We start from the raw sequence: 13,977 nt of genomic DNA, 5'->3' as shown, positions 1-13,977 counted from the left end.
CAACAGCGTCCGGGCTGAGCCGTGAAGGTAATCTACCCGGGTCCTGTCCCAGATTCTCTATTTAACTCGCCGGCTCATAGCGTCTGTCTGTGGGAAAAGCGTGACACCGGTGGCCCCGCCCCCTCGTGGCTGGGTAAGGATGGCAGTATGCACATGCGCGCCACCCCCCAGGCGCGCACTAGGCGCCCCCCTTGGGTGAGACCGACGCCACTGCACCCACTTATTTAAATATGGATGAGGAACCGCGTGCGTTATTAAGTTATAAACACGCATTAGTTTCAGTTAAACTACTGATTATTTATTGGGGTGATAGGTTTATTGACACTGAAGCACGGTATGGATAATGTAAAGCGGTTGGGATAAAGTTGACCGCAGATGGACGCATTGAGTCACCGGTCATCTAACCGGGCCGTCACCAGGCGGCACCGAACGAGCGCCGGCGCACGTCAACATTAAGTCAACGGTAGCACAAGCCCAGCCCACAGTGCTGCCCCGGGTTAAAAAAATATATAAAAAGTAAAAAAATCTAAATGCTCAGCTTTGACTGGATAATATGATAAAAATATGAACCGATTTCAGAATAAGCCAGCAGTAGTGCAAGGTGTTCAATTTGTCATTGTTAGTGTTAAAAACATGATTTAGCTCTTGCGCAACGCTACGTGTTTAAATCCAAAGGGATATTTGAGATGTTGACCAACTATCAAAGTGTGTGTGTGTGTGTGTGTGTGTAAGTGAGGAGTGTGTGTGGGGGATGGGGTTTTAGTCCCTTCCACTGGAGAAGGGTAGAACGTGTTGTACGAAGAGAGGCCTAGGTTGGCTCCACCAGAAGTCAGCTTCTGGCTAAAACCTGAGCACAGGGTAGACATACGATCAGACCTGGGGTCACCCACACTGTGCGTACGTGTGTGTGTGTGTGTGTGTGTGTGTGTGTGTGTGTGTGTGTGTGTGTGTGTGTGTGTGTGTGTGTGTGTGTGTGTGTGTGTGTGTGTGTGTGTGTGTGTAGGGGGGGGTCTCCGATCCTACTCCGTCAGCAAGCCACTCCTGGACTGACACACAATCACACACACGTACTGTACGGAGACTGACTAACATGGGCTTAGAGTCACAGTTTACACACAGACACGCCTTTCTGTTCGAGATTAGATGAGCATATATTGGGGCGGTAATCTGTTCGCATGAACATGGCAACACACAGCATCTTATCTCTTGACCTCTTGACCTTTGACCCCCCCCCCCTTCCCCCTCCCCCTCCCCCACCCCCTTCTCTGAACTAGAACCTCTTCCCTGCTGGGAGTCGCCATGACGACATTCGCTCTCCCAGCTCAGGGGACTCCTTTGCATAACCGAGTGTGCGTGCGTGCGTGCATAACCGAGTGCGAGTGTATTGGTGTGTGTGTGTGTGTGTGTGTGTGTGTGTGTGTGTGTGTGTGTGTGTGTGTGTGTGTGTGTGTGTGTGTGTGTGTGTGTGTGTGTGTGTGTGTCTGCTCTTATGCAAGGCTGTAATGAGGCTCCGCTCTCCTCCTCTCGGTCTATGTTAAGACGGAAACGTCCCCGAGGAAACCATCCCTAGGACAGAGGTCATGTTGTGACGTCCCAAAGCCAGGTTTCAGGGAAGCTGTGTGAATGTGTGTGTGCCAAGTTATCTAACCGCTTCAGAGGAGTGCTTGCGTGCGTTGAGGCGCAGTACAATACACGGGGAAAAGCGGAAGCAGAGAGCGGAGCTGGGCTCTTGAAAGTAAACAGTCCTTCCCAGGAATTCACGTGGGTGTGAACAGCCACAGTATCGGAGATGATGCATCGGTATTTTGTCCTATTTTTGGAACCAATGTGTGGCTGGTTGAAGCCGCCTCACCTGCGACCGGTGACACGCTGCACACCTGTGCTGCATTCACTAATCAAGGAAGACCGGTTACACCAGCCGTTACACCAGCCATCACACACACACACACACACACACACACACACACACCCCTGACAGCTCAGAATGCACCACCTGCGTGGCTTGTTTCACCGATAACATCGCCCTGTGATCGGGTCTTGGGAGGAGCCAAGTTGAGGTGGGAGGAGCCTAATGAAGGTGGGAGGAGCCCACTGAAGGTGCGCAGAGGTGTGTGAACGGACAGAACAGAAACAGAACCGTTTTCTTTACGGGCGTAACATTTAATACACAGTTGGCTGGCCAGTTCATATAAAAAAAAAAAAAGAGATCATCTTGGTTATTTACAAAGGGCTGTGTGTGTGTGTGTGTGTGTGTGTGTGTGTGTGTGTGTGTGTGTGTGTGTGTGTGTGTGTGTGTGTGTGTGTGTGTGTGTGTGTGTGTGTGTGTGTGTGTGTGTGTGTGTGTGTGTGTCTCTTTCTCTCTCTCTCCATGGGGGGGGGTCTCCTCACACCACCTCCCCCAGGTTCAGGACCCTGAACTTGTCCTGGTTGTAGAAGCAGGCCTTCACCACGCGGCCCCCAAAGTACCGGCCGTTCAGATCCACCACCGCTGTAAAGGGGGAGAGAGGGAGGGAGGGGGAGGGAAAGAGAGTCAGTACAGAGAGGGGGAGAGAAAGGGGGAGGTAAAGAGAGCCAGTCCGAGAGACACACCAGGAGGGAGACGAGAGAGACGTACATAGAGGGTGAGATATGGGGGAGAGAGGGAGGGAAAGGGAGAGGGGAGATATGGGGGAGAGAGGGAGAGATACGGAGGGAAAGGGAGAGGGGAGATATGGGGGAGAGAGGGAGAGATGGGGAGGGAAAGAGAGACATACAGAGAGGGGGAGATGGTGAGGGAAAGAGACATACAGAGAGGGTGAGACATGAGGGTGGCGGGGGGTTGGGGAGAGACAGATCCGGAGGGAGAGGGTAGACAGAGAGGGTGAGATATGGGGGGGAGGGGGGCGAAATAGGGAGAGGTTAAGAGAGACGGGTAGCGAGAGACAGACAAAGTCCAGAGAGACAGAAAGGCACAGAAGACAGGATTCAGCGAGGTTTTAAACGCGAGAGTTGTCAAAGCCAGAGTGTACAGCAATCATCTGCCAACAGATCCGTCGTCACTGGGATTCCCTCGGTAAAACCCGGCTCTTCTCCTCGGGAAAGACGCCAGCAACATTCGGTGTGAAGCCATCAGGCGCCCGCGGAACCAAAAGGCCGGTCGGACACGCTCAGAGGTCTGGGCGCTCAGTGGGTCACACTGAAACGCCACAGAACCTCTGGAACACACAGACCATAATACACACCGTTCTTCCCCCCAGTACGTCGAGTACAACAGTAGCGGCCTTATCTGGGGATGACCCAGTGTGGGTTTGAAATGTGTAGTATAAACACAGTGTGTTTGTAGTACCCAAACACGCTTGTTTTTTTTCCTTGTGAAGATAAGATGTTACAGTCCAAGGAATGCGAGGAAGTCGCACACCCTTACGAGGAATGTGTGTGTGTGTGTGTGTGTGTGTGTGTGTGTGTGTGTGTGTGTGTGTGTGTGTGTGTGTGTGTGTGTGTGTGTGTGTGTGTGTGTGTGTGTGTGTGTGTGTGTGTGTGTGTGTGTGTGTGTGTGTGTGTGTGTGTGTGTGTGTCAGCATGAGGTGTGCGTGTGTGAGAGGGACCAAAACTCAAACGCGTATTTTTTGTTCGAATGGCAATATATGATATTGTAGCGATATTTTCAACAAAACGGGTAAAGTGTGTCATTTTAACTCCACGCCACACGTATTCACCATCAAACTTTTTTTTTTTTTTTTTTTTTTTTTTTGCTCAACGAAGCACAGCTGTGCTTTAACAACAGACATGTAAGGGATAATATATAGAACGCTGGTCATCATCAGGAAGAAAAGCCTCTGGGTTGGGGTGCGGATTCAGGCAACCCAACCTGGAGGCCTCCTTGAGCAAGATAAGCCCAACCTCTTCCTTAATTCACTGTGAATTGCTTTGTATAAAAGCGTCTGCTATTTAACAATTATTCGCCGGGGGCAAGTGAACAGTGGGGAATTCCCCACTATTCACGGAGCCTGAGGTGAATAATTGTTTAAGTTTTACTACGTTTATACTACACGTGAACACTCCAAAAATAAACAGGATAACACTTAGCCAGGATTATTTGTTTTTATTAGCGGTTTATTTGTTTTTACAAGCGTCACGCGCATGAAAACAATAACACGAGTTTGAGATCTCAATTACGGGATATTGCCAAATATCCCGAGATAGCGAACCAATCCAATTGCGCCATCTCAGGAGGTTCACGTGTAGCATATGCTGATAAATATTATCTTTATCTATTTATCTTTCCACCAACCAATATATCTGCTTACATTTGCTCATTTTACATTGGGCACGAGAAGTGTCACTTGACAGGTTAGCCATTAGCGTAGATTCCCTGTGGCTATAGGAGAGATGTTAGTTTAGCTTCCCCACTGCAAGTGGTGCTACCATTTCATCTTAGCTTCTAGCCTAGCGCCAGCGTTCATTCAAGAGTTCTGCTGGTTCATTGTTATTCTGGAGGAGAGTAACAGTGAGCTAGAGCGCAGCGAGAGAGCGAGAGCGAGAGAGCGGGAGAGAGAAGCTGGGTCGAGGCTGTGATGCAGCTCCTCCTGGGAGGAACCCGCCCTCACCTTGTTTCTGGGCCGTCCCAGTTAAGACTGGGAGCCCACATTAGGTAGGGGAGCGGTTATACAACGGCTACGTCACTCGTCGTTATACAAGCCATCATCCAGAGGGGTCAGCCTCAGAAACACGCTAGACGGTAGAGGCCGCCGCCGTAGCCATTGAGCTAACTCCAGCGTTTATCTAGCGTCTCCCCCGGGGGGATACTGACGCCCTCCCGGAGCAGGTCGGGGTCGGGGAATCAAACCCAGTGCCTTTTCGCATCGGGTGTGGAGCGCTCGAGCCCTCCCCGACACCAGCCGGCGCCTCGTAGCCTTTAGCTCGGGGTAAAGACCTCTCTCTCTCGGAGCTAACAGCTAACCTCGGGGCCAGTAGGGGCCGTTACCCAGAAGGGGGTCTGCCAGTGACCCAAGAACCGGGCTCCGGCCCCCCAGAAGGTGGTGGTCCCCCTCGGTCCTCACACTGCCACACTGCCAACTGCTGAGAACCCGCAGTGAGACGGGACGCGCGGACACCGCATGACTCCAGCGGCCCCCGCAGGTCAACACGCGGGTCATCGGACCGCGTCAGCCCGGCGGTAATCCTTCAAAATGACAGGCCGGGCTGTTTTGGTAACTATGGTGACGCGGCGATTCAGGAGCTGTAAACACCACAGCATGCCCCCCACCCCCTCCCCCCCCCCCCCCCCCCCCCCCAGGGCAGTATATTATTACTCTATTTATAATAGAGCCTCGTTGATGGCCGGCCTGTGGCTCAGGAGGCAGAGCGGGGTTGGGTTTGTAACCGGACGGTCGCTGGTTCGATCCCCGGCCCCGGGGTGCCGAGGGGCCTGCTGCCGACAGGCTGGCTGTCGCCTGGCGTGGCTGACACCGCCGTCGGCGTGTGAATGTGTGTGACAGGGTGAATGTTAGGCAGTATTGTAAAGCGCTTTCCGTGAACACTGGTTAGAAAAGCGCGTTATAAATGCAGTGCATTTGATTGATGTGTTTTCCGATTTATATAAAAAATTGTTCGCGGACAATGTTTGCTTTTTCGAACCAAATCGATGTTCCTTCCTCGGATGCATTTCAACTCAAAACGTGCCAGGATGTACCTTTTTTTGAGGGCTAAACAACATCAACAGGACAGGAAGTGTCCCCACTGACCTTTGATGGCCGACTCCACTCTCTCGAACTCCAGGAATATCCGGACCGCCTCGTCGTCTGTTACCACGGGAATCTGAGAGCGTCCGGACAGGTGACACACACACAAACACACACACACACACACACACACACACACGTATAAGCAACCATATTGTCAACAGTACTCACACTAACAACGACTACAGTATCAACTGAAGCACAACAACAGTCACCACTACACAAATGAAAGTAACACAATCATAAACAGTACCTAACAAAATACAACAACACCCAAACACGACAGTGACCACACCAGCAACAACAGTACATTGTAATAAGAGTACGTTTAACACAATAGCAACCCAAGGTGATGTGTGTGTGTCTCGGACTCACCTCAAAGATGACACACCTGATGACCTTCCCGTATTTCTCACACTCCTCCTTGGTCTCCCCCTCCAGGTCTTCGTCCACCTCCCCCCGGCCCACCATGTTCTGGTGACCCAAGACCCCCACGTCAGGCACACAACCAACACAGACAGAGTACATCCCGCAGGGACACACACACACAGGGATCATCTCCCGCACGGACAAGACAAACAAACACACACACACACAGGGATCACCTCCCAGACGGACCGACACACAAACACACACAGAACATCTACCACACACACACACACACACACACACACACACACAGAGACAGAACATCCCCCCACACACACACGGACAGAACAACTCCCACACACACACACACACACACACACACACACACACACACACACACACACACACACACACACACACACACACCCCACTCGCCCCCCCCATGCCCACCCTTCCTCACCCTCAGGATCACCACCTTGGTCGGACACTTCAGGATCTCCGTCAGGGGGTTGGGGTCGCTCTTCTTGCCCGGGTCTGCTGATTGGACAAGACACAGAGAGGGGGCGGGGTCAGCGCCGGTGCTGAACCACGACTGTCGCGTCCGGCGCAGTGGCGAGGGGTCCTTCTGATTGGTGGGTCGTGGCCCTTGATTGACGGCATGGTCTCAAAGGGCATCACTTTGTTTTTGAGTTTGGGGGAACATACATGTTCATATTGCCGGGTACGTGCTCAAGTGTCGTCTTACTCTCCATGTCATCGAATGGAAGACACAACTTTGAGCAGACCAATGGGCACGATACAGCTGGGACAGGGAGTGAGGCGGGACAGGAAGTGATGAGGGACAGGAAGTGATGCAGGCAGGAAGAAAAAAAGGAAATGGGAGGCCAACCTGGAGGAACTCCGACCTCGACCGCCGCTGCCTGGCTGGCCCCCGCTGGACGGACGGACGGACGGACGGACGGACGGACGGACGGACGGACACACACACACACACACACACACACACACACACACACACACACACACACACACACACACACACACACACACACACACACACACACACACACACACAAAATTCCATATCACTGAGAAATCACGGACAAGTATGTCCTATTCATTGCATCAACCAAACGTGCCTTAAGCATTCTTAACGTGTGCGTGTGTCCCTTTGTGTGTATTTACATGTTTGTTTATGTGTGTGTACGCGTGTGTGTACGTATGTGCGTGTGTGTCTTTTAGAATGTGTGTGCGTGTCTGCCTGTGTGTCTGCCCTTGTGTGTGTGTGTCTTTTAGTGTGTGTGTGCCCCTGTGTTTACGTTTCTCGGCGGCGTCCCCGATGACGATCTTGCCCCCCCTCTTGCTGGTCTTCTCCACCGACAGCGCCGTGCTCAGGCCCTGCTCGTGCTTCCCCAGGCCCTGGCCCTCCCGGAAGCCGTACTTCTGCATGATCTTATGGGCCACCGTACCCCTGAGAGAGAGAGAGAGAGAGAGAGAGAGAGAGAGAGAGAGAGAGAGAGAGAGAGAGAGAGAGAGAGAGAGAGAGAGAGAGAGAGAGAGAGAGAGAGAGAGAGAGAGAGAGAGAGAGAGAGAGAGAGAGAGAGAGAGAGAGAGAGAGAGAGAGAGAGCGACAGACAGAGAGACAGAGACAGACAGAGAGAGAGAGAGACAGACAGAGAGAGAGAGAGACAGAGACAGAGACAGAGAGAAAGAGACAGACAGAGAGAGTGAGAGACAGACAGAGAGAGAGAGACAGAGACAGAGAGAGATAGAGAGAGAGACAGAGACAGAGAGAAAGAGAGAGACAGACACAGAGAGAGAGATCAGGCCCACACACAAAAAAACACATCCAGAGAAATTAAGAGATCAGGCCCACACACACATTAAGAGATGTGTCATCAATAAAGACCCATCACACAAATACAAATCCAGACACGAATCAAGAACAGTGCCCACACACACACACACACACACTCGCACACAACAAGGTTCTTATGCGGACACACAGGACGTAATCATACATCATGCAACCAAAACAAAGACACACAGAAGAGGACAGGGACAAGCAAGTCATGTTTCTCGTCCAAAACAGAGTCTGAGAGGACATATGGTCTTATCAGCTCCAATATTGATAAGCCTTGTTCCGATTGATAATCATTTAGTGTGTCTGTGCGTCTTTCTCAGTGTGTGTGTGTGTCTGATTGTCTTTCTTAAGTGAGTTTGTGTGTGTGTCTTTCTTAAGTGAGTGTGTGTGACTTTCTTAGTGAGTGAGTCTTTCTTAAGTGTGTGTGTTTCTTTCTGAAGTGTGTGTCTTTCTTTCTGAAGTGTGTGTCTTTCTAAGAGTGTGTGACTCTCTTAGAGTGAGTGGGTGAGTCTTTCTTAAGTAAGTGTGCGTGTGTGCGTGTTTGTGTGTGTGTGTGTGTGCGTGCATGCGTGTGCGCGTGTGTGACCCCACTGACCCCATGTTGGCGAGGAAGGAGTTGGTGGGACCGGGCGGGGACCGCGGCCTATCAGAGTCCTCGTACATGGGAGGGGGGATGGCAGCCTTCCCCCTGGGGGGGCGGGCCTCATCCTCATAGGAGAACGAGGCTGAGGGGGCGGAGCCTGAGAGAGAGAGAGAGAGAAAGAGAGAGAGGACGAGAGCAGCAGAGAAAGAAACGAAGAGAGAGAGAGGAAGAGAGTGAGCGAGAATAACACACACACACACACACACACACACACACACACACACACACACGTGTTATACACCTGTACAGCCAACGCTACATAGAAGACCAATGAGCGACTCCTGTCTTTCAGAGAAGGGGTCAGACGCTGTTATGAACCAGGGTAGAGTAGCAAACCTTCTTGCCTTGGTCTAGTCTACTAAGCCCTGGTCAGACAGAAGACCCCTATCTGGTGTTATTTTGAGGGCCACCTGGGTTTAACCAGGCATTTGTTAGTTAAACTTTATACCTTTGTATATCCACAAAAAATAAAAAGAGGATACGAGTCCCCGCAGTTCACATTGAAGGTTCTGCCCCCTGGTGGCTACCCACGGTATAGCAGACACCATGCAGCCTCTTGAGGGGCCAGGCTGCACTGCACAGCCTTTCAACACACTCCACAGAGACAGAGCAGAGCCCATGTCCCCGGAGGAAGGTACTCACCGTCTCTATCCACCAACGAAGAAGGAGGTGCGATGGCCGCCCCGCCCATTGCTGAGAGACAGAAAGTGGGAGAGGAGAGAGAGGGGCGGGATTATAGCGGATTCTAGGCCACAGCAATTTAGGAATGAGACAACAGATCTGGAAACAGATCTTGGTCCAGGAATGGTGTAATTACATAAAGTAAACAACTTGGGGAAGTTGTTTTCGTAGCGTAAGCATTTAATGTTCAATTTAAAAAAAAAATGTTGGATACCCGCAAAGGATGCAAGGTCAGGCATAGGTGAACCATTTAAGGTAATAATATCTGTACACCATCGACCAGAATAACAGGTATTTAACCAGCGGTCGGCTGTATCTGAGGTTGGGTTCAGTGACGGATTGATAACTTTGAGATGACTCAGGCCATGTTTATAGATAGCAGGGTAATTAGAGAAACTAATATTTCCCGCCCTACGTTTTCAAAAATAACATTGTGCACTAGGGCTGTAACGATACACAAACTCACGATTCGGTTTGTATCACGATTTTTGACCCACGGTTCGATACATCCCACGATTTTTTGAAATTTAAAAAGCATTTTATTTAAACAACACTTATATACCAATTAACTTAATGTAATATTTAATAACAAATAATTTGGAACACTGAACAGATTTGAACAGAAAGAATACTATTAAAGTATAGCTAAATGAATAAAGAAATAACGTGTGGGAGGATGCTTTTTTCAACTGTTTGGTTGGTTTAGTCAAATATCCTTATTAGCACTACTTATTAGGCTATGTAGCTTAAATAATGACATAATCAGGCCGTATAGAATGCAACATGTTTAATAGCCTAACTTTCAATAGATGGAGAAAAACCTGAAGGTCATGAACGTCGCAATAACGAGGCGTTACGAGTAGCATATGTGTGTGCGCCAGAATGGCAATGTGCGTATGCGTGTGTGAGTGACGTCAGCGAGTGAGTGGACGAGCGAGGAGAGCGAGCGGTAGATCGTGTGTCTAGTGAAGAAGCGAACGAGTCCGGTAGAATAAAGTACCCATCCTGTCAATAATCGGTGGCCGCTTCATTCCGACCTATAAGCAGACAAACTGCCAGTCAAATCACACAAAACACTAGAGACAGGATCACACAGGCCCCCTCTGGATAAATGTCGTTCATATCGCATATGAGCACTTCGACGGCTGTGGAGAAATGCGATCCTCCGTAGCCACGGAGGATTGCAGTCGCATACTTACGGCATCGATAGGAGGGGGCGCTGTCAGCAGACTATTATCTAGACAAATTATTAGCAAATTTCAATCGGACAATTTGACCGCAGAGTTAGAAAGGGCGTATCGCGCTTCTGCCTTCTCACACCGCGAGACAGGATCGTGGCTTTGAGTATCGCGATTTTCGGTTTGATACGCGTATCGTTACAGCCCTATTATGCACACAACATCGTTTTCAGAAAAGTTGTCATTTACATCAACCTGCATAAATACCCCGTTGAGCGCCATTATAACTATGCCAAACTCATGGGCGGCAGTGTAGGGAGAAGGATAAAGCCATGCAAGCCAATCAGAATCTTCAGAATCAACAACAACGAACAACACGAGCGACTTCCTGTTCCTTTCAAAACAACAGTTTAAATCATTTTTTACGAATTACCGGCTCTTGTTTTGAAGATTAATCACATTTGTTTGAATGGGAATCGCGACCTTCCATACTTTCAACATAAAGTGTACATATTTAAAATTTGAAATTCGTCCCAGCCATTATACCACAGATACTATAGGGTCTATAGCATATAACCGCTTTTTCTGATTAGCTTAATGTAACAGTAAGCTGAACACATCGCTAATTTACACCGCAGCTGCAAATTAACCACACGGAGATAACCATGGCAACCCGTCAAACAAATTTTCTTTTTGCGATCATTCTGCGCTCGCCTCCGCCTAGTTGATGAACAAATAAGCCCCCTATATGGCGCGAGGTTTTGTTCGTGACAGCGGGCGCTCACATGACGTTTGACATTTGCGCTCACATGACGTTTGTAGAAAATGCGGGCGCATTTTCTGGCGCATAATGTGACGCTTGAGAACCTAAAACCCTGTTTCTCCCAGTGGACACGACAACACATAACCAGCGTTCTCAGAAATCTCCCCTTTGGCCGGAGATTTTAGAAATGATTGAGGTTTACACAAGGTTTTCGTGTAAATGAGAGGCCAAGCCGCGTGGGAATATCCGCGTTTTCCCTTCGTATGAACGGGGCCACAATCAATCAATCAGACCCCCCCCCCCCTCTGTTGTTCCATGCCCTGGGGACACCCACCTCTCTTCCTCCTCTCCTTCTCGTAGTCGTCCTCATCGTCGGAGTCCCCCTCCGCTGCCGGGAAGCGGGAAAACCCACTGGGGGCCACGCCCTCTTGGCGTGGGTCCTTCCTCTTCCTGTCAACACAAGACGACGAGCACATACACCATGACACGCTCGCACAGGAAGGCAAACAGGTTTTCTTATTCCATATCTGTTCCGCATGTGTGTGTGTGTGTGTGTGTGTGTGCGAGCACAGGTCTTTGTGTCTCGGTATGTGTGTGCACATGTGCGTGTGCGCATTCGTCTTTGTGTGTCGTGTGTGTGTGCTTGTGTGTCTGTGTGTGCGTGTTAGTGCGTGAATGAGGACGTGAACAGCGTGCGGGGTCCTACTTGTCCCTCTCGTCGATCTCCTTCAGTCTCTCCAGCTCCCGCTGGCGCTGCCGTTCCTCGCGGTGCCTCTTGATGACCTTCTCGTAATCGTTGGGAAACATGGGGTCATACTCGTCGGCCAGGGGCACAAGGGCGTCGCCAGGGGAGAAGCCCGCCGGCACTGTGTCCTGCGCGGGGGGGGGGGGGGGGGGGAAGACGACGATTGATACACTGATAAAGAACTCGGGAAGGAAGGAAAAAAAAACAGGCCTAAGGCCAAAAGGTTGTGAAACACTTCTGTCACAACATCTCCTGAATTCCCGGACGGATGGATTAATTGTGTCACTCAACATGTAGAATTTGTTTGCCGCGCGATGACAGACGAGTTTGGCCTAACACACTGAGCACTGGGGGGGGAGGGAGGGGGAGCGCAGCTACCTTGAGGCTGGCGCCGATGTGCGGCGGTGTGTCGGCAATCTGCCGGTCGTCCACGGGGCCGCCTCTTTTCAGGTCAATGACGGGCGCCAGAACCGTGGTCTGCTTCATGCGCTGGGTCTATGCACGCGCAGACACACACACACACACACACACACACACAAAGTATACATACAAACACACACACACACACACACACAAAAGCAAGCAAACAGAAACATATACAAACGCGCACACACACACACACACACACACACACAAACAAGGTATACAAACACACACACGTACACACATATACAAACATACACACACACAAACACAGACAAACAAACACGCACACATTTACAAACCCACACCCACGCATACATATGCAAACACACACATACATATACAAAAACACACACACACACACAGACAGACACCCGCAAACACACACACAATTAATATGTACTAATCAACTCAGATCTATGCTAACAAGGTTGACGTTGGACGATAGAAGGATGAAGACGATCGGACACAGGGTCGTACCTTTGCTTGGGTCAGCGCCGCTTTCTTCACCTTCAGCTGGGACTGAAGGAGCTTGAAGTTCTTGGACCAGCCTTCCGTCTTGGTATCGTTGGCCGCCACCCCCAGGTCGTCATAGAGAGACATGGCTGAGCTGTGGTGCGTCTGTCCGGCTGGGGGACACAGAGAACGGGCGTTTTATCGTCTCCCATCATCAACCGGCTTCATTATCAAAACCCCAACATGAGCAGAACCAGAGCATGGGACGGGATTGAGACAATGGGTTTGAATGGCAGCCTCTCGTCCGACGCAATGCATTTCAACCAGACGGTATCATTCAACCCAGCATTATGCTGGTTTCGCAGAGTGCAAGCGTGTTTACTTTAAGTGTGTGTGTGTGTGTGTGTGTGTGTGTGTGTGTGTGTGTGTGTGTGTGTGTGTGTGTGTGTGTGTGTGTGTGTGTGTGTGTGTGTGTGTGTGTGTGTGCGCGCAAGTATATGTATGTGTGTGCGTGTGTGTATGACGTGTGTGTGTTGACACTGTATTATGGAGGATCTCCAACCAGCCAGCGTTAGCGGGTTAGCTGCAGACCACCCCCCCCCCCCCCCAACAACACCGGCAACATGTGCTGCATGGACGCACGGAGACATGGATGGCCACTTAAAGGTTAAAGATTTGTACGCACCGGATGTAGAAATATTCAGGTGTCGGTTAAAGAGAATTGATGGCGCACCAGTGGCAAACTGTGTTGTGTCTCCACCGACACACTCGTAGCACGGAGATGTTTACCGGAACTCAGCGGAAGGGGGTCGTCGGAAGGACCGCAGGGTCGGAAGGTACAGTTCGCGGCTCCTCTCCTCCCGGAGCATCCAATCACCGGTTGGATCACGCACTAGGCGGGCCGCTCCTGTCAGTATCCGAACGCGGATTCGTTGGTAACCGAGGAAGGACCCGCCTGCTGTACGTTCCGACCCTGGAATCTTGGAAGGACCGATCGCCCCCTAGCGGTTGGAGGACCAGCCGGTTGTCGATTTAAAAAATGGATTTAACGCAAAAATGCGATATTCTTCATACATATATGTCGAGGCGTGGTGCACTAAAAGATTCAGCCTGGACATCACAGCTCAAGGGGCAC

General features: G+C 50.6%; 2 protein-coding genes across 4 annotated transcripts in view; both read right to left on the bottom strand.

Annotated features, from left to right (window-relative positions):
* The window catches only part of pfkfb3 (6-phosphofructo-2-kinase/fructose-2,6-biphosphatase 3), an 11,432-nt gene extending 11,353 nt beyond the window's left edge, over positions 1-79 (bottom strand). For both annotated transcript variants that reach the window (XM_030355308.1, XM_030355307.1), the window contains exon 1: positions 1-79. This exon is cut by the window's left edge and continues 305 nt beyond it. The gene's annotated coding sequence lies outside the window, so the exon portion shown is untranslated.
* Positions 80-2,139: 2,060 nt separating this feature from the next.
* On the bottom strand, positions 2,140-13,676 carry rbm17 (RNA binding motif protein 17). 2 transcript variants are annotated; one of them, XM_030355324.1, is made up of 13 exons: positions 13,528-13,676; positions 12,867-13,015; positions 12,342-12,458; positions 11,925-12,091; positions 11,553-11,668; positions 9,239-9,289; positions 8,549-8,693; positions 7,409-7,560; positions 6,979-7,023; positions 6,550-6,626; positions 6,096-6,194; positions 5,724-5,796; positions 2,140-2,488 (listed from the first exon to the last, which is right to left on the bottom strand). In XM_030355324.1, exons 2-13 carry the CDS (start codon positions 12,987-12,989, stop codon positions 2,385-2,387), a joined length of 1,269 nt encoding a protein of 422 aa, XP_030211184.1. In that variant the 5' UTR covers positions 12,990-13,015; positions 13,528-13,676; the 3' UTR covers positions 2,140-2,384. The 2 variants fall into 2 exon arrangements, with proteins under 2 accessions (XP_030211184.1, XP_030211185.1); XM_030355325.1 differs by having other exon boundaries at positions 12,342-12,452.
* Between the last annotated feature and the right edge of the window lie 301 nt (positions 13,677-13,977).

The sequence above is a fragment of the Gadus morhua genome, chromosome 4, assembly GCF_902167405.1.
Source record: "Gadus morhua chromosome 4, gadMor3.0, whole genome shotgun sequence".
In the NCBI taxonomy this organism is placed as follows: Eukaryota; Metazoa; Chordata; class Actinopteri; order Gadiformes; family Gadidae; genus Gadus; species Gadus morhua.
The sequence above is the reverse complement of the archived record's forward strand: the minus strand, read 5'-3'. Positions and strand labels throughout refer to the sequence as shown.